The following is a 22,562-nucleotide window of genomic DNA, read 5'->3' as shown; positions in this document are numbered from 1 at the left end:
CCCGGCAGTAGTAACTCGTATTCATCAATTTGGCTACTACCATTCTTGGACCTGCGTGTAGACCACATATTACTTTTTGGATTTCTCTTATCAGATAATTAGCATCTTCTGCGTCTACACATCTGAGAAGTGGGCCCAGGAATGATCGGCGGTATAGTACCCCGTCCTGTATTTAATAGTTCAAAGCCTTGTGCCGGATCTTTTGAGCCACTGATAATTCTTTTGGGAGTGTCCCGGATGACAGATAAGCAAGAATTAGCGTCATCCAAGACTCAACTCCCATTTGTATGACTATCACCTGATGCTGCGGGACTGAAGGGTGATATAGAACCTCAATGCGGATGTCTTTTGCAAAATGTTTGAAGTTTGTTGAAGCTAATTTTCTCAAGGCATCCGCAGACTTGTTTTCACTTCTTTTGATGCAAACTGGAGAATGAGCTCCTTTGCTTGTGAAAAATACGAGGCCATCACATTACTCTTTGCTTCCTATGATCCGTTGATCTGTCCTGCTATTAACATCGAGTCTATACGTGCTTCTAAGTGTTACACCGAGATTTTTGGCTATCTGCAAGCCTGCTAGAAAAGCTTCATATTCTGTATCATTGTTGGTACTTTTAAAGTCCAACTTGATGGTGTAAGTGAACTCGAGCCCTTCGGGGTTAACCAATCTAAGACCCGCGCCTGACCCTTCACCAATTGAAGCCCTATCAGTAAACAGTGACCGTATCTGATCGTGCTCGGGAGGTGCCGGAATTTGCTGTTCAATGAAACATTCTTTCTCTTTGTTTTGTGGGACCTTTGTGACAAAGTCTGCCAACGCTTGACCTTTGATTGTTGGCCTTGGTTTATATTTAATTGAATGTTCTCCAGCTCGATGGCCCATTTTGCTAACCTCCCAGACAATTCTGTCTTGCTTAACACACTTTTTAGTTTATATCCCGTCAACACTAATTTTTCGAGCATTGAGTATCTGGTTTCCGCATCAGTCAGTGCCCTACTCACATAATAAATCGACGTCTGAAGGTTCTTTCTGTCTGTCAACAGTACTGCCCCAATGGCTATGTCGGATGCTGAAAGGTATAAAGTCAATGGTTCCCCTTCCTGTGGTGCAATCAAGGTGGGTAATTCCATTAAGCATTTCTTGACTTCAAGAAACGCCTGTTCAGCTTCCGCGGTCCACTTGAAGTGTGCTTTCTTTAAATAATTTCTGAATGTTGGCACGAAAGGAAAAGATTTGGCCGCATGGTTGGCTAGGAATATGTTCAGGGCTACTAATATGCCATTCAGTGTTTGTACCTTTTTGAGGGAAGAAGGTGAGGGCATGCGGGCAACTACCTGAACTTTATTCCGGTTAGCCTTGAAATCCGCACTTGTAACAATCACACCCAAAAATTTCCCTTTCTCCAGCCAAATGAACATTTGCCGGGATTAAGTTTCATGTTAATCCTTCTCAATGTATTAAATGTCTCTTCTATATCCCGCAACATTTAGTCTTCTTTCACACTCTTTATCACCAAATCGTCCATGTAGACTTCTAAATTGTGCCTGATTTGTTCTTTAAATGCTTCATCCATCAGTCGCTGGTAAGTTGCTCCTGCATTTTTTAAGCCAAAAGGCATCATTTTATAACAAAATGTGACTTGGTTAGTACGAAATGAAGTTTTGTCTTCGTCCCCATCCATCATACGGATCTGATGATAGCCTTTATAAGCATCAGGAAAACATTTAAATTTGAAAGATGCCACCGCATCCACTTTCAAGTCAATTTCTGGCAGCGGATAACAATCTTTCGGGCACGCTTTGTTCAAGTCTTTGAAATCGATTCACATTCACCATGTTCCATTGCTTTTGGGAACAATGACCGGATTAGAAACCCACGTTTGGTACTGAATTTCTCGAATGATTTCAGTGTTCAATAAATCTTGAACCTACTCATTCATAGTTTTAGTCTGCTCAGGACACATCTTTTGTTTCTTCTGAACGATTGGAGTGAACGTTGGATTAACCCGCAGTTTGTGTTCCGCAATTCTTCTTGGGACACCCGTCATATCTGCGGGTTGCCAAGCAAAAATGTCCACATTCTTTGTTAACAGTTGTTTCAAAAATTTCCTCACTATCTCAGAGATAGTGGGACCGATTGTGATTGTCTCTTCTGGAAACTTTGGGTTCATCCCCCATTTCTCTGGCTCAGTTCGTTCTACTTTCTTTGGAATCATACTTGGTTTTGAACTCTCCATCGTGAAACAATGTTTGTTTATGCGGATGATTGCTACTACCGTGCGAGTTGGAACTCCTACCGCACCATGAGCTGTAGACGGATAAGCATTGAAGTCACCGATTGCCTCTCTTCTTAAAATTATATCATGTTTGGATTTAGCAGGCAATACCAAGAACTCTACATTCTCCGTCCTCGAATGAGTACCATTGCTAAGAGTAATGGGAAAAGAGATAACTTCCTGGGATGCATGCCTTCATATCCAAAACCAGACACTGGCGCTTGAATGGGTTTCAGCCTCACCTTGTCTTCCTCATCCAGTTGTTCAAAATATTGTTTGTACATTATATCCAACGTACTCCCCGTGTCAAAGAAAACGTATTGAGACTGGTAATGCCCGATCTGAGCAGTGATTATCAGTGGGTTCTTCATACACGGACCCTCTTTGACCCGCAGGAATACCACCGGTTCATTTTTCCATTCTTCATCGTCACTTCCTTGTCTTTTGTATCCGCTGATCCGTCCTCCTTTAATCATATGGTCGTTTAAATCTTTAACTGGTTTTTTATGCGGACCGGGATTGATCTGTGCGGATGGCTTGCGATTCTCCTGTCTTACATTTTTTAACAAGTGTTCCAACTGTCCAGATTTAACTGCGATTTCGATTTCATTCCTCAAGCTGACGCATTCATCTGTGTGATGACCAATGTCGTCATGAAACATGCAATGTTTTTTAGGTTTGAGATGTGTTCACTTCATGAGTGGTTGTGGTTTTTTGAAATTCACATTTTCTTTGGTTAAAATATTCGAGGGAGTCTTTGTGGATGGTGTCCAATTGTTGCTATTTTGTTTGAAATTCCGATATTTACTTTTGTTACCAATTAATGTTCTTGCATCTGATTGCTTTGAAACCTCCGCGGATGGTTGAAGTCTAGACCAAATTGAACCTCTAGTTGGTTTGTTCATCCGCGTATTTTTGTACTCCACCTTAGTTGTTTGTTTAGGGCTTTCAGAACCCAAAGTTTTTTCTGTTATGGCAAAAGTTTTTGCTGCAGACATAATTTCATCCCTCGTCTTGGGCATTCCATCTCTCCCCATTAAGCATCTGATCAAAGCTCCACTCTGCACATTTTTACGGAAAGCACAACACAACATGTCCTCACTAATACCACCAATGTTTAGACTCTCATTGTTAAACAGAGAAATGAAATATTTAATAGGCTCGTTATCATGTCTAACGACGTCTAAAATTTCATACGGATCTCGCATGTGCTTCTTTTGTTGACTGAAATGCTGGGAGAACTTAACTACCGAATCGTCCCAAATCTTGATCTATCCATCCGGTAATTTTTCGAACCATTCACGAGCCGCCATTGTCAATGTTAACGCGAACATGTGGCACCAATAGGGAAGAGTCCAACCACTGACTCCTCCTACCGCAACAATATTGAGTAAGTGGTCGCTCGGATCAGACATTCTGTTATATTTCCCTAAGTTGGTAGGGATCTTCACGTTGACCGGGAATGGAGCTTTAGCGATACATTGGAGGAAATTTGACTTCTCAGCAAATGCCGCGGGACGATACGACTTCATGTAACCTTCTTCCGCATCGCTACAGTATTCCGTATGTCGAACCATCGCACGCGGGCGACTAGTTCCTTCTCTTCCATGGACCTGACTATCACCATTAAAGAAACTAAATCATCATGACGATGCGCAAGATCTCTTCTTCTGGAAGCATGACTCTGATCATACGCAGTTCTGCGGGTAGTACCCCGCATAACTGGATGACCTCTGTCACGAATTCCTTCATACGTCTCTTCGTCAGAAAATACCTCGGTTCTGACGATTTCTCGCATATGAATCCGTCTGATTGTCGAAGGAGGAGATGGAGATCTAAGCGGAACTTCATCATAAACCAAAGTCCTTGCACGTATTCGCTCTTAACGAAGCATGCGTTCATACTCATCTATGACCTTCTCTTGTTGCAGTTGCAACCATTCCTCGAGAGACTGGACTCCCTCAGGTCTGATATTCTAGATGACGGGATCTCGCTGAAAGAGAAATTCCAATCTGTGTACCAGATCCGGTTCCCTACACTCCCGACGAGTTTAAACCGTCACATGTCCGATATCACTGGGAGTTGGACCTCCAGGCGTTGTGACTCCAGCAGAACGCCTGGTTATCGTTGTAGTTTCCGTCGGCCTTTTAATAGATTGACTCATACCGTTCAAAACAATAAAATATTCTTACAATTCTAGCATAAGCACGGATGGCGCCAATGAAGAAACACGGATCCAAACCCTAAGAGATTAGACCGATAAATTCACATAATACGAGTCAGATAAATGACAACTTGATTGTATGAGCTCAACCTTATAAGTCCGATGACGGAAACCTGCAAAAGAACCATCGTGAGCTCGTTACGGGAAGGACAATAGGGGGGGGGGAATATTCCCGTAACCACCCTCCGGTGTCAGAATAAGTATCGTTCTTAAGGAGAGAAAAGTACTTGAAGTATTTAGAGTGATGAGTGAGGTGTGAATGAATACCTTGTGGTGATGACGAAGGTATTTATATCCGAATGGTTAAGGAATATTCTTGGTACAGCTATCCCCTTCTAGAAGATGCCTTTGTAACAACCTGGACACATGTCCACCTGTGATAGGACGAGCTAGGTGGCCATGTGCACGGTTATAACAACCTCGCCAGCTGTCCTTTTCTAATTGGCTGTTACATCACGTGCTTTCCAAGGAAATATCTTCGTAAATCTTCTAGAAAGAAGTTAGTTACAGCTGATTCTCTGTAACATCCCGAAATTTCCAAAATAATATTAATTATATTATTTAATAATAGAGGGAAAGTTTACTCGGGTTATCGGGAAATAAATAAATAGAGTAGGAGTTGGTATGGGTCGGGCTAGTGTTGGGTAATGGATATGGGTTATGGACTTGGGTTATGAAGGAAAGAGGGAAGGACCATGGGCCTAAGCCCATGATCCATAATTATATAAACCTTAAATCACCAATTATCATTCATTTCTCATACTCCATACACCACCAAAACACACACTTAGCTCTCTCTCTCATCTTACTCTCTCTCTCTAAGCCGAAACCAAGAAGAAGAAGAACGAGAACTGAGTTCTGACCCGAGGTAATGTTAGTATGATATTGTAGAGGTCCAAAACTGCTAGATCTAGTTGCGAAACGAGGAGCCGACACCGTTAAACCGTTAAAGTCAAGAGATCCGGTGGAATCGGGTATAAACCGAACCTATGATGAGCTTAGGGGGTCACCCTAGCTCAGATCTGGATCGAACGGGACGAAAAAACGGTGAAAACGGTGCTAGAATACGTTTTTCCGGTGAACCCGCGGTTTTCCGGCGGCTTTCTGGCGGCGGCGCCGGAAAAGTTAATACGAGGTAAGTCAGGGAATGTTCTGACATTCCCTGACCTAACCCTAGTTCGCTAACGGAAGACTAACAAACCAGAGGTGATTCGCTAACTAGTTCGCCTGAGGGAGCGTAACGAATTAGCTCTTGTTCATGTCTCTTTCGTTAGGGGAAAAGGTAACGAATTAACCTTGATTCGTTATTGTCAGTTCGTTAGAGAAGATAAAGAATTAGATGGGCGATTTGTTAGAGGGACTGTTTCGTTAAGGCCCAATTCGTTATGGAAGATGACGAACTAGATTAACGAATCAACTAAGAATGGATAATGAATCAGAATGTGATCTGGATAGCGAATTAGAGTGTGATCTGATAACGAATTACACTTAATTCGTTATAGAGAATGAGATGGTGAATAAAATAATAATTTCAAATCCTAGTGGAAAACGTGATAAGACAGTTAATAGAAATAAATTTTTTAGAGCTCGACCCCAGCCAGTGGCTATGCCCCTTGGACCCTGCTACGGGCTGCCGCCCCTAGAACCCCGCTGAGGGCGCTGCCCCCGAACCCCCGTTCATTGAGGGTTGTAAATAGATTAGAAACGTGATATGGATAGTAATAGTTAATTGATATGTGTAATTGTTATACAGTTAGTCATGCTCAGCTAAGGAAGGAGTAACTGTTAACCGAGTTCAGGTGAGTTTCTAACCCCATTTCCTTGTTATGTTTTCGGGGCTGTGTGCATACTCGATGGAAGTGTGAATACACTTACCTTAAGTGGTAAGTGTATGCTATAGATGTTATACGAGGTAGCTATTATATAATGTTTGTCGATACATGAACGATCTTCGGATATTGCACGTATCGCCAAGGATAGTGAGTACCAAGTGGTTTTTAGTGTGTATGAATGCTATGATGTGACTTGCTTATTATGTAAATGATATGAAGCGTGTTGTAGACAAGTAGAGGTAGAATGTGTTAGAAGTGGCAAGAGTCTAGTAAGAGTGATAGTGGCATGACGATAGTACGTGGTAGGGTAAGCCTATACGTGACTACGTTATTAAAGTGGCAAAGTGGCATAACGTTATACGTTATTAAAGTGGCAAAGTGGTAGGTGTAAATAAGAGGCTAAGTGGTAAGGTGAGCAGGTTTGATAGTGGACTACGTGTCTTCGGATACGTATATGTTGTATGTAGTGGTTGTATGACAAGTTGCTTGATTAACTAGAACTCACTCAGCGTAGCTGACTTTTAGTATGCACGCAGGTGAGCTGACTATAGCATTAGCATGAGGACGGCACATGGCTTGGATTGAACGGCTGGCATGCGAAGATAGAAGTAAAGATGTTTAAATATAATGTTTTGTGTTATGGTATCAAAGAAAAGATTTAATGTTTTGTAATGAATCATTTAAGTTGACGTTTCCGCGAAAGTTTTAATTAACTCTGATTGTAAGAACTGTGTTTATGAGTAAATCCGACGCTAAAGTAGGGCTACCGGGTATGGGGCCTTACATTCTCTGACGTCACCCTCTAGTCATCTTTGCGCGTGATAGGAATACCTTGCGGATGACTTCTGAGGACATCCTGATGAACCCGCAGATAGTCTCTGGAGTTTATTCTTAATCTTTCTCTGACTTTTGGGTTATGCAGGTGATGAGGATGTTCCGCGGGTGACTTTTGAGGAAGTCCTAGACGACCCACGGATGATCTTTTAAGGATATTTGGGTCTTTTTACTACCCTACCTCTATAAAATCCCAAACCCAAAATCAAATATTCAGACTGTTTAATGTTAAATATATTTATTTTAGCCTTTTTGTTTGTTAGATTTTTTGGAAGCCTAGTATTGAGTTCAGAGAGATTGTCTCACACATACTCTCGCTAATGCCTACTAAATATGTTGTGCGAACAAGCGTTTTATCGAAACTGTGTAGGTACCATTGGATGTATTCCGAAAATTTTTGGATTGGATAATGAAGCTTTGCAAGACATCCCAACTTAATCTAATTCCGGTTACACTTTTCAAAATTTGTTCAGAGCTCGACTGTATCAGATTGGATTAATGAAGGGGTCAAGTTAAATGTGAAAGAGCTTGATATACAAGTTATCAAGCTCGCATTGCCATTAAGCGTGTTCATGTGTAAGACACTCAAAAAATTAAGGATACATAGTGTAACAACTCGGTTTCGCCCATTTAATATTTTGTATTCATTACCCGACCCGTTTATTATTCGGGAAATTTTATCAACATATCGCGTCTATTGAGTTATCATTTTTATCATTATTAATTGTTTATTTATATTTAATTCCTATATATATATATAACTTTCATTTATATACTATTTACACCCTAGACCAAACTTCAATCCTATTTCGTATCCACACCCAAAATGCAGGGACTAGATTTCAATTTATTATATCATGATCCACGAATCCATAAACAGACCCGTTTACCCAGTGCTACCCGTATACCCGTTTTGAATCTTGGACAATAATTCTCGTAATAATTTTGGAAATTGAATCATGGTTATTACTCCTCCTACCATATACGTTCACACCGACGCGGTAATTATGTTATAGGATCCGAAATTGATACATATTAACATATTAAAGAAATTCGTCGTTGGCATATTATTAACACTATGTAAAATTGTTAAAATGCATACACTCGTCCTCACCCTCTACATCAGGCCGCGATCAAAACACCAAAACGAATTGGAGTATAACAGCTTGAAACTATCAGTTTTTGTTCGTGGTATGGTCGTCGGCTGCAACCCGTCTTCCACCGTCCATCCTTTATAATACTAGGTAATATTTATATGATTATGATTCGCGTAATCGTGCTTATCAAAAGCCCTAACATCAATTAAAGTGTAACATAACGGATCGAACGATTTCTTGAGTTAGGGTTCTTATGAATTGGGGGTTAATCTGGGCCATTGTATTTAATTAATTTTTCTTATCCTGTAACCATCTGATCAGTCAGCTCAGTTGGTTGGTTGTTTGGGTGTTAAACACCTATGAGCCGGCCAGGCGGGGGTTCGAGCCCTGGCCAGTGCGTTTTTTCTTTTATATGTTATTTTTTTTATAATTAATTTCTAATTAAATCCTTATAATCAATATAATTACCAAATAAACTTTATTTTTGCGAATCCGCCACGTCTAGCTTGACATTACTTGTGAACAACTTTTTGAATCATTAGTATATATATATATATATATATATATATATATGTATTTATGTATGTATATTTTTTTAAATAGAAAAGTATAAAAGCAATAAACATGTTAAGTATACATTTATCAATCGTTTATAAACTTACTTTTGGTAGGAACTTAAAATACATATTTGCCTAAATATAATAATTATTATAATTATTTAACTTATTTAATAATTTTCATACTTATATATTATGATTATATATTAAATATTTAAATATTGGATTGTATTTATTCAAATATTACAAGTGTATCTCATATTTAATTAAATTATTTTTATCTAATTATATATATATATATCCCAATATCGTTCAATCAATAATATACTAATCCTAATCATATCTCAAATCATATTGAAATCCTAAATTCATTATACATGTTATATCTTTATAATTTATTTAGTATTATATTACTGGGAATTTCTTGACGGTATATCTCGAAGGGTTTACTTTTCTCTTCATCCTCATTTGTATTTCGTTCACCTGATCAGGTGAGTAATCACTCCTTTATTTTACTTGTTTTCAAATGTTTTGGGGACACTTGCGTACCATTTATCAGATTATTTACCTTATTATTTCTCAAACGCAAAGTGTGATCTTTGTGCTGTGTATCAATTGAATGTTTGTCTGTTACTTGCTATTTGCTTACTTGCTTACTTGAATCGTATTCGGAAAGGTCCAACATAATCTCATTATAGTATGATCATACAACCGTCGTAGTGGCCGGAGCCCGATCCATTGGCAATGGTTTCACCGACATTCATTACTTGCTTAACACTTTCATTGTTTATACTCACAGATAACGATTTTTCTTATTTTTACTATATTATTTATATCATTATATATTATCATTTTGTTTGTGTCAAAATTGGTGAATCTACTCACTCAACATGTGTTGTTGACAAATATATATATTTTGTACGCATTTGCAGGTTATAGATTGGATTGCTTATCGAACTGAAGCTCACGTAGAGATGACCTTAGGATGTTAAACATAAACAAGAATAGTTGGTTTTGTATTGTAATTTTCTCTATTTTTGTTGCACTTAAATGTTCGTTGACAATTAATAAATTAATTAGATATTGTCGCTTTACAATTGCATGATAGTACCTTGTGAGCTGTGGCAATCAGTTCGCGCCGCGGCATTTCCGCCGTAGGTTGGGTTGTGACAGATTGGTATCAGAGCCAAAGGTTTAAGATAGGTCGTTAGTGGTGCCTTAGTAACATGCTTAGGAACCCCATACATGCTTATTTGTTTACCTAATGTGTTCTATTTGGTTATTTACAGCTTACGTAATTACTTGTTAGATTAAATACTTATTTAGCTTCTTAGCTAATTGTTTATTTTATTGTCATGTACACACACAACTCCGAAGCTATGCTTCACTCTCAAAATATTTTATTACTCCGAGACCGTGTCTCATCCTCAAAATATTTTTATAACTCCGACGCAATACCTCATTCCCAAGATATATATTTACATTTAAATTTTTGTTGGTTGTTTTTTTTGACGGGAATTTCTTTTAGGATTTCCTAAGTTTTGTTTTTACCTATTTTAGTGTTTATCGTAATCAGTTAACGGTTACATTTTTTTTCCATTGGGTTTTATTGTTATTATTTTATTACTTTTTAAATGTCTGGTCGGGTGAAAAATCCATGGGACGCCATGGACACGCCAACTATTCATTTTCACAATTATTATATTTACAATATTTGGTTGGAGCATTATCACGCGAGGTGATACATGAGATACTTCAACTACTTATACTTACTTTTGTCATTCGTTATTTAGTTTGGTCGGTTAAAACGGCACGTAACACTCATGGACCAACAAAATATCATGAATAAGCTTATGGGCAACCCAATATATCGAGAAACTTACGTTATTTATTATTTGTTTATGTATTTTATTCTATTTGAAACAAGTTACGACTTGACTCAATTATTTAATTATTCAATTACATTGAACCAAGACTTATTGATTCAATTCATTCACATACTCACAAATATTTTCATTCCCATGATGAAGCACAAATCATTTACTCACTGGGACTCTGTTATCACAAATTCATCTAAACAATTTACTATTTAATTATCTAATCGGTCATCTCGCACTCATATTATCACATTCACAAATTATCAAGAGCAATTAATAGCTATTTTCTCATACGCATATTATAACATCATCAGGCTATCAAATATAATAAAAGTATTATTAAATACCTTAATATTTAAACAATATCTCTCATGTTCACGATTATCACGTTATCAATTAACGAACTTATCACAAGTAACTCAATACCCCCAGTAACTATCAATTACATCTCAGTTATCACCCTCAAATTTTAAGTATTAACATTTTAATTTGTTATGCTTCGATAACATATCATATCAAATCATCTCATTGATTATATCACCTACTTAACGAATTATCGAATAGATGACCACATTTAAATTCTGACTTATCCTTAAGTCATGATTAACGCTAGCACAACTTATGTCGAATTTCACTTTTTCTTTAATAACTAATAAGAAATTTACACAACTTATTATTTATACTCATTTAATCTCAATTTACATGATTATAGAATGATTTCTACATCAAACAATACAAGTCATATATTCCCTACACCCGCTTTATGACCACAAGTACTGTCAAAGAGATAGCTCCTACAATCTCTAGGGTAAAAATTCTAACTCAAAACACTAATGCAATCAATTTAATTTTGTTCACTAATTTCTTTTAGAGAAATTTCGATTCATTTACCGTTACTCACCCTCATAACAACGATAATAACAAACGCAAGCTTAATAATCGAGTTTAGGTTATTAAGTAAACCAATCATCAATCTCAACGAAATCATAGTGTCCCAAACAAGAAACCTTACACCGGAATACGCTCGTTACGTCTTATTCGCGACTTTCGTCATCCAACTCAATTCTTGTGTTATTCTTACACTCACTATAACAGTTATGGTTATCCCGTTAACACTTGTCGTTACGCTGCCTACGACACAAAGACATCCCACAACGGTCTATGCCGTCGACTTAGCTTTATACACCTGCTACACGTGCCTTCAACAATTATGGAGACCCTAATCACCTACGCAACACATTGTTCTTTACTCATTCACGCCGAGTTCAAATTATACCGGCATCGTACCATACTACCCATGCTCATTTAGCTTAAACAACCAACTCTATGCCTTTCAGGCTTTCTTCATGTAACAAGGTTGTTCTCGCTTACTCGATTCTAGACCTGCAAGACTTAATTTCATCAAGCTTACCTTAGTCAAACCTCGTTTTCACAAACCTATTCGAGGTACCCCAAATCATTCGATCTCAATTATTTAAGTTTCAATAAGCTCAATAAAAAAAGGTGTTTTGAATTAAACCAATCGTAGTTATCTTTTCATAAAGAAGATTTTTTTTCATCTTCATCATTTTCGTCTAAACGTATTTTGTATTCAGTTATACCTTAAACGATTATTTGTCTAAATTTGTTATTTTTGAACAAACCCAACTTGGAAAATCCATCATTTTAAGTATCTTTTTCGCATACAATAAAATTTTTCTTATCTTTCCAAAGGTCAACATCGTTGGTTGTCGTATTTATCTATATGTTGATCAAAATTGTAGGAATCATTCGATCTCAATTATTTAAGTTTCATAAGCTCAATAAAAAAAGGTGTTTTGAATTAAACCAATCGTAGTTATCTTTTCACAAAGAAAATTTTTTTTCGTCGACATCATTTTCGTCTAAACGTATTTTGTATTCAATTATTACTTAAACGATTATTTGTCTACATTAGTTATTTTTAAACAAACCCAACTTGGAAAATCCATCATTTTAAGTATCTTTTTCGCATACAATAAAAATTTTCTTATCTTTCCAAAGGTCAACATCGTTGGTTGTCGTATTTATCTATACGTTGATCAAAATTGTAGGATTTGGTTCATTAACGTTTCGTCAACTAATCAAAATATTTATATTCTCATAAGTCGAAACAAATTTTTTTTTCCAGTTATAAAAGATACAATTTCGGCAGTCAATTATTAGTTGACCATATTATTCAATTTGTATTTTCTCATTTACCTTGTTTGCTTATTAAATTATTGACAACGTGTCAATTTCTACTCTCACATTTGATTTTTAACATTTTTGTACGTCGCGTATTTATTGATCTCGTGCATTACAAGTTACCTTTCATCTTGTAAAGTTTTATCGTTGAAACTGAATTGTTATAGTTTAATTATTAACTGAACTTGTCCTCATTTAAACAAAATTATTTTCGCTATGGATTTTATTTTCCATTATTTAAATTAATTTTAATTATTAAAAAAAACCCTATTTCATAGAATTCCCATAGTGATTTAATTGGAATTTTATTATTAATTTTCACTATTATCTAATGACATTTGCACGATTGTTGTCGAAAACCTGCGATGATTCGTGAATATCCGCTTCCCAACTTCATCTATTTACAGTTTGTTTGTATACATAAATTTTTTGCATTAATATTTTTGCATTCTCAATTACTACTACCAGTACTTTAATATTTTAATTTACCTCATCTTAAATACACGATTGCGACATTTCAATGTTGTATAAAGTTCTTTTTTAAATTTCATGAGTTTCTAATTTAACTAAACTAAACCCCTCAAAGTCTTCGTTTAATCTTGTTCAAATTTATGCTCTCGATCTTATGAATTCTACCTCGAATGTTGCAATATTTAAAAAAAAAATTCACAGGTTATTATTCGTCTATCAATTAATTCCTTCATAAACTTTTGTTGATGTTATCCTTGCAATCATAGAAGTTTTGGTAAGTTCACGTAAATTTGTTAGTTGGCTCGTATCCCCACTCTCTTCCTTCACAATCGATCTTGTCGACGCATCATATATCCCAACTTAAATGTTTCCGTTTCTCTTAACTTTTAAGTTATTTTAAAATTTTTACTAATTTCTTTAATCAAATTTGAAGGTTCACATAAATTGCGTTATTAGAAATAGTTTATAAAATCTTGAGATTTTACACTTATAATAAATCCACTCCCAATGGTCTTATAATATGTTAACACTTTCCTCAAATAAATTAATAACTTTTCTCACAAAATCATGCCTTTCAAGTATTTTGTAAACCACACGATGGGACGAGTTACGTGGACCATCCGACGACCTAAGTAATTATGGGGGCCTACATAATTATCGAAGTCCTCGCATGGAAATCATATTGCGTATAATTGTGTGTCATAATATAGAATAGAAAGTAGTTGAGATAACGGTACAAATGTAGAGATGATAAGGAGATGGTGGATACGCCGCTGGTACATCCCATATATAAGTATCCTTATCGGATTTCATTTGGAGCGTTGTTTTAACTATTCAAAATTCCGTGTTACGATAAATTTTTAAGTTATATATGTAAAAATTTTCTCTTTCTAAGAATTTAATGGTGTTATAGTATTATTTAATTTCGGGACGAAATTCCCTAAAGTAGGGGAGACTGTAACAACTCGGTTTCGCCCATTTAATATTTTGTATTCATTACCCGACCCGTTTATTATTCGGGAAATTTTATCAACATATCGCGTCTATTGAGTTATCATTTTTATCATTATTAATTGTTTATTTATATTTAATTCATATATATATAACTTTCATTTATATACCATTTACACCCTAGACCAAACTTCAATCCTATTTGTATCCACACCCAAAATGCAGGGACTAGTATTCAATTTATTATATCATGATCCAAGAATCCATAAACAGACCCGTTTACCCAGTGCTACCCGTATACCTGTTTTTAATCTTGGACCATAATTCTCGTAATAATTTTGGAAATCGAATCATGGTTATTACTCCTCCTACCATATACGTTAACACCGACGCGGTAATTATGTTATAGGATCCGAAATTGATACGTATTAACATATTAAAGAAATTCGTCGTTGGCATATTATTAATACTATGTAAAGATTGTTAAAATGCAATTACACTCGTCCTCACCCTCTATATCAGGCCGCGATCAAAACCCCAAAATGAATTGGAGTATAACAGCTTGCAACTATCAGTTTTTGCTCGTGGTATGGTCGTCGGCTGCAACCCGTCTTCCACCGTCCATCCTTTACAATGCTATTCTATTCGGTTGGCCCTGGAAACTCGGGGTGATGTAAGAGGATGTGTTGATCATATCCAATTTCTCTTTAACAACCGATGGATATGGGCTAAAGTGCCGATGATGCCTCATTCGAGGGGTTGCAGACAGACACTTCACGATCACGGTTAAAATTTTGTGCACTTCGTTTGTTTCTCCTATTGGTGACGCTACTATGAAAGCATTGCTTGATAAGCATCCCATCTTTCCCCCCACCCGCCTTGCTTGGGGCCTTACTCTCGGAGCCCCCTTTCATTGTAGACGTTGAAAATGTCCTTGGGTGTATTATATATTTTCCTAAAGGAACTTCTTGTGGGAGAGATGGGCTGAGGGCCTAACATATTTTGGATGCCCTATGTGTGGAAGGATCCGCTATTGCCGTGGAGTTGCTTAAAGCTATCACTAAGGTGGTTAACTTAAGGTTGGGGGAGACGCCTTGAGTCTTTGGCGGAGTTTGTGGCTTCTGCCACCCTCAACTATTTGGAGAAGGCTTGTATCCAAAGTAGCTATGAGGAGTGTTGGGGAAAAAATGACAAAAAACTCTTGGTGATTTTTAATTCGGGGTGAGGATCCCGGGTGAAGCGGAGGCGGTGATACATAGCGCGAATAGATTTCTTAAGATGTTCCACTATGATGGGTCATTGGCTTTGCTTACAGTAGATTCTTCTAATGGCTTCAACCTGGTGAACCAGACTCCTGCAGCAGAGGTTCGTGTCTGGCGCCCATCTATTTCCCTATGGGTTAATTTTCTTTATGGCCAATCGCCTAGGCTATATGTAGGGGATGATTGTATTCAGTCAACTATTGGGGTTCAACAAGGAGATCCTTTATGACCCATTCTCTTTGCATTAGCTTTACACCACTCATTCATCGGGTACGGGATGGTTGCAAGTTAGTTTTCCATGCATGGTACTTAGATGACGGCACGATTATAGGAGATGCCATTGAAATGGCTAAAGCCTTGGATATTATTATTTCTAAGGAGCCAAGTTTGGGGCTTGAGCTTAATATTAAAAGGACCAAAGTATTTTGGGCATCGTGCAATGAGGTATAGGAAAAAGTAGGTTTATTTTCTATCGGGATTAGAAGACCCGAGTTAAGGGTAAAATTCCTTGGAGCCGCGGTTTGCCGGGACACTGGTTTTATCAGTAGCTTGGCCATTACTAGAGCTTCAACAGCAGTGGACCTAATGATATGTCTTACTTGCCTGCGTGACCCTCAATGTGAGGTTTTCTTGCTTCGCTCCTGTATAGGGGGTGGCTAAACTGTTGTTCGGACTCAGAACATGTCAGCCTATGTTTGTTAAGAAAGTTGTCTCTATTTTTGACAAAGGGCTTCAAGCAGCGATTGAGGATATTGTGGTATGTGGAAGTCCATTTTTTATGCAGATTTTCAACGGAGACTAGCCTTTCTCCCTATCCGTATTGGTGGTTTAGGGTTATATTCAGCTGAGGATGTTTCCACTAGAGATGGGCAAAAAAACCGGTTGGTGAACTGGTTCAACGGTTTAAACCGAAAACCGGTTTTTACAAAAACCGGTTATTTAAAAACCGGTTTGACCGGTTTAGTAACCGTCGGTTCGTATATCGGTTACAAGTTCTAGAGAAAAAACCGGTTACTGAACCGGTTATGGAAAAAACCGGTTAATTTTAAAACCGGTTATTATGAAAAAAAACCGGTTATTAACCGGTTATTTTAAAAAAAAAACCGGTTAATTAAAAAAACCGGTTATTAACCGGTTCTAACCGGTCCTAACCGGTTAGACCGGTCCGAGTTTTGCACCAAAAAAACCGGTTAATAAACCGGTCCGGTTATTTAAAAACCGGTTTTTTTCCAGGCCAAGAAAAACCGGTCCGGTTATTAACCGAACCGGTTTTTTTAAAAAAACCGATTTGTGCACCTCTAGTTTCCACATATGCTTTCGTAGCCTCGAGAGCACAATCTTGGAAGATACAAGACCACATTTTGTGTGATTGTGGTGTTCATGGGTTAGATTCTGATTTCGGGTGTGTGTTGGTTTGTTTGCACAACTCTATTCCCGATCTTGTCTTGGCGGGTTCGCTACTAAGAACACTGCCCCCCTAAAGCCCAAAATGCTTTATCGAGTACCCTTTATAGTGAAACCGTCCAAAGTTTAGGAGAAAAGTTTGGCATGTCCTCTCGTTAGAGAGCGGTATTAGAAAGTCTTCACGGTCCTAATGCTCAAGACTTTTTAACTGTCATCCCCATCGAAGAGTTAGGATAGCATATGCTAGCAGTGGAGTACCAGGCTATTCTAAAATATCGTTTAATGATCCCCCTATTCCTAGTTAATGAGCCCTGCCCAGTCTGCTGAAAAGTTAGTTTAGATAATTTTGGTGAACATGCGGTTCATTGCAAAGAACTCGATGGGTTTAAATATAGACATGATTTGGTCAGGGATATCCTTTGTGATGTGTTAAAATATGCATCTCGAGAGAAAAAGAGGTTCATGTGAATTTCTTGTCGGATCCGCGTGAAGGAAGGTATAATCTCTGACCAATGGATATTCTTGTGTTTGTAGGGGGGGGGGGGCATGCTTATGCGGAGCTTACTGGGGTGTCCCCTCTTGTCAGGCTTAGGGACAGTGGGTTTGTTGCTAGGCAGGCCGTGCTAAAGGCAGAATTAGGGAAAATTGCTAAACACGAGAAGACGTGTGTTGAGAATCAACACGCCTTCATTCCTTTTGCTTTCGATACATTTGGCCTCTTGCCCCCGATGTTTCTACGTTTTCGAAAAGAGTTCAGTGGATCGTGCACATTAACTCAATGATACCGAAGAACGATAGCTTTGTTTTCAGTAGGATCGGTTTTGCCATTCAAAAGGGGTGGCGGCACAACTTGTTGCTCGCTTATCAGACTCTCTATTGTAATTGGATCATTTTATTTTCTTTAGTTAATAATAAACAAAAAAAAACTTTTTTTACATAATTGACATTTTCATATATGTCAAGTGCATTATTATCATTTGGTAAGTAAAAAAAAAGCAATTATTCAATCTATCTTGAACTTTGTGTTTTTCAAACCATGACACTTGAAGAGGGACGGAGAGAGTTGTGTTTTTTAATGTAATTATAGAGATGGAAATAGAAATGTTATCGGGAATGCTCTACCTCTTGTAAATATAATGTAAAACATGATTATGCTTATCTTAAAGTAGGGTGAAGTTAAAATACAAATGGAGACAAAAATGAGAAGTGTAAAACGGATTTGTGACCACACAAAAATAACCCTTAAAATAAATTCAAAAAAATAATAAAAAATCATAACTCAAAATATAAATATAAAAAGAAAAAAAAATAAAAAACTAAGATGTTTCCGCCATCATTCCCGTTAAAAAGATATTAAAAAAATACAAAAAAATGAAACACAATTGACGAAAGACACAATGTCAATATCAAAGACACAATGTCGAAAATGAATAAAAGACACAACTATAACTAAAAAAAACAATAGATCGCAAAATATAACACAATGTCGAACAAAATATAGAACAATGTTGAGTATTATAACAAAATATAAAGAAAAAAAACACAATGTTAAGCAAAAAAGACACAATTAATGACGAAAATAGACATAAAATACAATGATAAACAAAAGGATATAACGATTTTTTTCATTTACATTTGTGTTTTTTTTATGAGAACGAGAAAAACGGTGGAAACATTTTTGTGTTTTTACTTTTTTTCGTTTTTTTTATTAAATTTTGAGTTACGATTTTTTTATTTTTTAAGGGTTTTTTTGTGTGGCTACAAATTCTTCTCATCCGGTTTTACCGGCTCCTCGCTGTCATGGCGTTTGGCGGGCGTGGGGGTCGGGTTTTATCTGGGGAATCCCTCGATAGGTGGACTGTTAGGGGCTCCGTCCGTCCGGACTCGTGGCCGGCCCGGGCTACCTTTAGCCAATGGGTGCCGCATACAGAGTACCCAACGTTACTTAGTTGGTCATTCCAAACAAAAAAAAATTCTTATCCTTCTCATTTTTATTCCTCTTTATACATAGAATAACTTGGCCCTCTTCAAATAATTTCATTGTATATGGTAATTTGTTTATGTGCATGATTTTTCATGTATAGTTTTCATTGCATATGGTAATTTCATTGCTTTGTAGAATAACCTGGTTCTCTTAAAATAATTTCATTGTATATGGTAATTTGTTTAAGTGCATGATTTTTTGTTTATATAAAAACTCTAATGAAAAATCCCTTATAATATAGAAGTATCAATCTAGTTATTATAAAACACCATATTAAAACTTAACAAAGTAATAAAAAAAGAGGATATATGCAATTCCCCTATAAAATTAATAGAAACTAGGCCGATAGTCCGTAGTCGCGTGTACGCCTAAAATCCGAATTTAAGGAAAAAGGAGATAAAATAAAGAAGTCCCAAATGATCAATGATTTAAATATAATTATGAAACTCCAAACTCCAAATACCAAACACCAGGAACCACCAATCGTAAATGCATGGTTATAGTTCCAAAAGAGGAGACTCGGTTCCAACAAAATGGATTTCACAATTCCTGGAAGCCCTTGGAACCTTAAGCAATTGGACACACAGTGACACAACTGCAATTCTTCTTCTTTGCTTAAGTTTTCCCATATGATTGTTACCTTCTTCATAGCCTTCACATTCACGAAAATGTATTCCAGAAACTTTACATCACACGTTTTCCCCTCGCATTTTGAAAACTTGATGGTTGTAAGCCTTCTCAAAGCACGAACCAACTTCGGATCAATCCAACTATATCCTTCAATCTTTTGTTTTCAACCCAAACAAGATAGACAAAATCCCATTAAAGTACATGTGTGTGTATATAAAAGATGTTAAACAAGTACATGAATTAAAATTTTTTAAAAATAGCTAAAGTATATACCTTTTCAATACTCAAATGTTTCAGCCACGGAGTACGTCTAAGATGTCGAAGGACTAGTTGAGAATGCCAAAGCCCTTTCAACTTCAATTGCTTCATATTCGGAAATAAAGGCAAGCGTGAAGTGAACGGGTTCTTCATGTCCACAAGGGAAGTTACATTGCGAGTCAAAAGTGATTTAACTCCATGTATTCTCTTTAAAAGCTCAACCCACAAATGATCATATGGTATCTTACAAAAAGAAACATATACCTCAATCAAAGACACCACATCCTCCATTACATAAAACGAGCACAATACTCCACCAATGAATAGGTATTCAAGTTTAGGGACATGTAAAACTACTTTGTTGATAACTTTGGTGATAACCGATGAAAATGTTAGTTTCAGACGTTTCAAAGTATGAATATTGAATATGTAGTTTTCTTCATCGTCGCGTTCCGTTACTTCCAAAGATAAACTTTCAAGCATTGGGCAACCAGAAATGAGTTTGAATGCATTGCAAAAAGGGTTCTTATAAACAACAACATCAAGAGTTTTCAGGCAAGGAAGGTAGACCGAAGACGGCCACAACCAAATATTCTTATCATGGACACTACAGTTTATTCTTAAGTTTGTGAGTGTCTTGCAAGTGAACATGCTTAAAGGCACCTCAAGCTTCACAACGTGTATGTCAAGCTCATGAACGTTTAACAAAACTGCCTTATCAATCAAACTTGATGCACTTGACTTTAGAACCCAACATTTATTGGATACGTGTAATCGAAAGGTTTTAACTTGGGATGATTTGCAATGCATGAGTGCCTGATCAACCAAACTATCTAAACCACTAGGGTTTTCATGCATATTATCATCAAAGTCAAAGTTCGTGACCAACGTCCAACTGTACCTCCATCTTTTCGATAAAATACTAGTTTGTACCGCAAATTTCGTAGGCATTAGAGAGAGTATGCATGAACGAATGTGTTCATGCAAAGTGCTAAGCCTATCATCTACATCCTCACTTATGGAACTCATGGTTTGTTTCCTGAAAAACCAAACCCAAATGTTCCAAAATAAAGTATGAAAATTGTGATATTTTAATACTAATACTAAACATTCAATATAATGCTCTAACCTGATTGATCAAATTCGTCTCTGGAAAGAACATCAGTTAGATTACATCAGTTAGGGAATTAGGATTGGGAATTTGAAATATTATATTAGATTTATGATAAATTCAAGGACCGATAAAACAGAATACATTTAATGAAAAGATGCTAAAGAAAATGATAAAGGACCGATAAATTTATTTAAAAATCATTTAGAATTTTGGAGCTAGATTTTGTTATCCAAGACATAAGTTATTTAGATAAATTGTTGTTTGAAACGATAACATATAATTAAGTTAAAATTGAAATTAAATTTTGGATGTAAAGCTTGGTTTAAATATTTAATTTTTTATGTCATCTTTTAATTACTAGAACTAAGTTTTTGGGTCGCTTATCTTTTGGTTCAAGTTCTGGCACCCCCTATGAAGCGCGGGTAACGCACACCAATTAATATAATTAGTGTGCGGGTAGGACCATTGGAAAAATATGTTAAATTTAATGTGCTAATTGTATATATTAGCAATTTGTAAAGATCAGAACACCCATGCACATGTTGACTATTTTTTGACGTTCCTTTCATAGAGTAGTCAGTTGACCTTCAACTTGACCAAGATCCAAGAGTTGACTTCTTTTGACTTTTTATGAACATCGAATTAACCCATTTCCAATTATAGATAACATACCATTTCACATACTCACCAATTGCTTCCACATTAGAAAAACAAGCTTTTACATGAATTTAATAATTTTTTTAAAAACTTTTAATATTGCTCATGCTTAAGTGCTTAACAAAAAAAAAAACTTGAAACAATACATTTTGAGGACTAGTTTGGTAAAAATTCGTTTGTAATACAACTCAAGTTGATTTGAGAGCATTTACTAACACAACATGAAAATGAAGTATTTGAGTTTGACCTACTCGGACCATTGAGTAAACATGGATTTTTTTTTCAAACTAGTAGCTTATACCAAAATAAAGTTGGTTCTAAGTGTCTGACAAGAGTGTTAATGAATTTTAGGTATTCCTCTATTTTTTATAGAGAAACTGATCTAATGGCATGCCAAGTTAGCGGTGACGTGTAAGTTAGAGATGATTAGATCCTCCATCTGAGATAGTTGGATCCAAGATTCATCACTTGCGTCACACGGCAGCTTAACATGAAATCCTCCATTTGAGATGGACGGATTGAACTTCATATTTTTTCATTTTTAACAAACGTATATATAACACAAAAATATTTGAAATGTCATAGGGGCAACTTGAGAATGAGTGAAACCCTCCATATGAGATGAGGGATTGGACTTCAAATTTTCAGTTTTCGCACACCCACGGGTGCTACCAAATGTAACTTTTATTGTTATTTTTTAGTTTTCAAGTAAAAAGGTCATGCTTGGGCTATAATAATTACTAAAGCTAAACAAGTCGATATGGTAAACCTTGTAAATCTGAAGGGTTAATTATATATGTAAAAATTGTGTTGCTAAGCGTACTCCCTCCCTCTCATTTTAACTAAACATACTTGATCCCTAAAGTTTTACATTAATACAATCCAAACATTTGTTATTTCTTTTTTGTCATTTTGTTATATTTTATTAT

At 36.4% G+C, this 22,562-nt stretch overlaps 1 protein-coding gene across 1 annotated transcript; it reads right to left on the bottom strand.

Annotated features, from left to right (window-relative positions):
• Positions 1 to 3,547: 3,547 nt before the first annotated feature.
• LOC143549730 (putative F-box/FBD/LRR-repeat protein At1g78760) lies at positions 3,548 to 20,903 on the bottom strand. The gene is made up of 3 exons (XM_077040563.1): positions 19,878 to 20,903; positions 19,615 to 19,758; positions 3,548 to 3,889 (listed from the first exon to the last, which is right to left on the bottom strand). The coding sequence occupies exons 1-3, from the start codon at positions 20,889 to 20,891 to the stop codon at positions 3,548 to 3,550; spliced, it is 1,500 nt and encodes a 499-aa protein (XP_076896678.1). The 5' UTR covers positions 20,892 to 20,903.
• Between the last annotated feature and the right edge of the window lie 1,659 nt (positions 20,904 to 22,562).

The sequence above is a fragment of the Bidens hawaiensis genome, unplaced genomic scaffold (assembly GCF_021521415.1).
Source record: "Bidens hawaiensis isolate Kalapana, Puna unplaced genomic scaffold, B.hawaiensis_p1.1 tig00015764_1, whole genome shotgun sequence".
Lineage (NCBI taxonomy): Eukaryota > Viridiplantae > Streptophyta > Magnoliopsida > Asterales > Asteraceae > Bidens > Bidens hawaiensis.
Note: the sequence above shows the minus strand (reverse complement) of the source record. Positions and strands in the feature narration are given on the sequence as shown.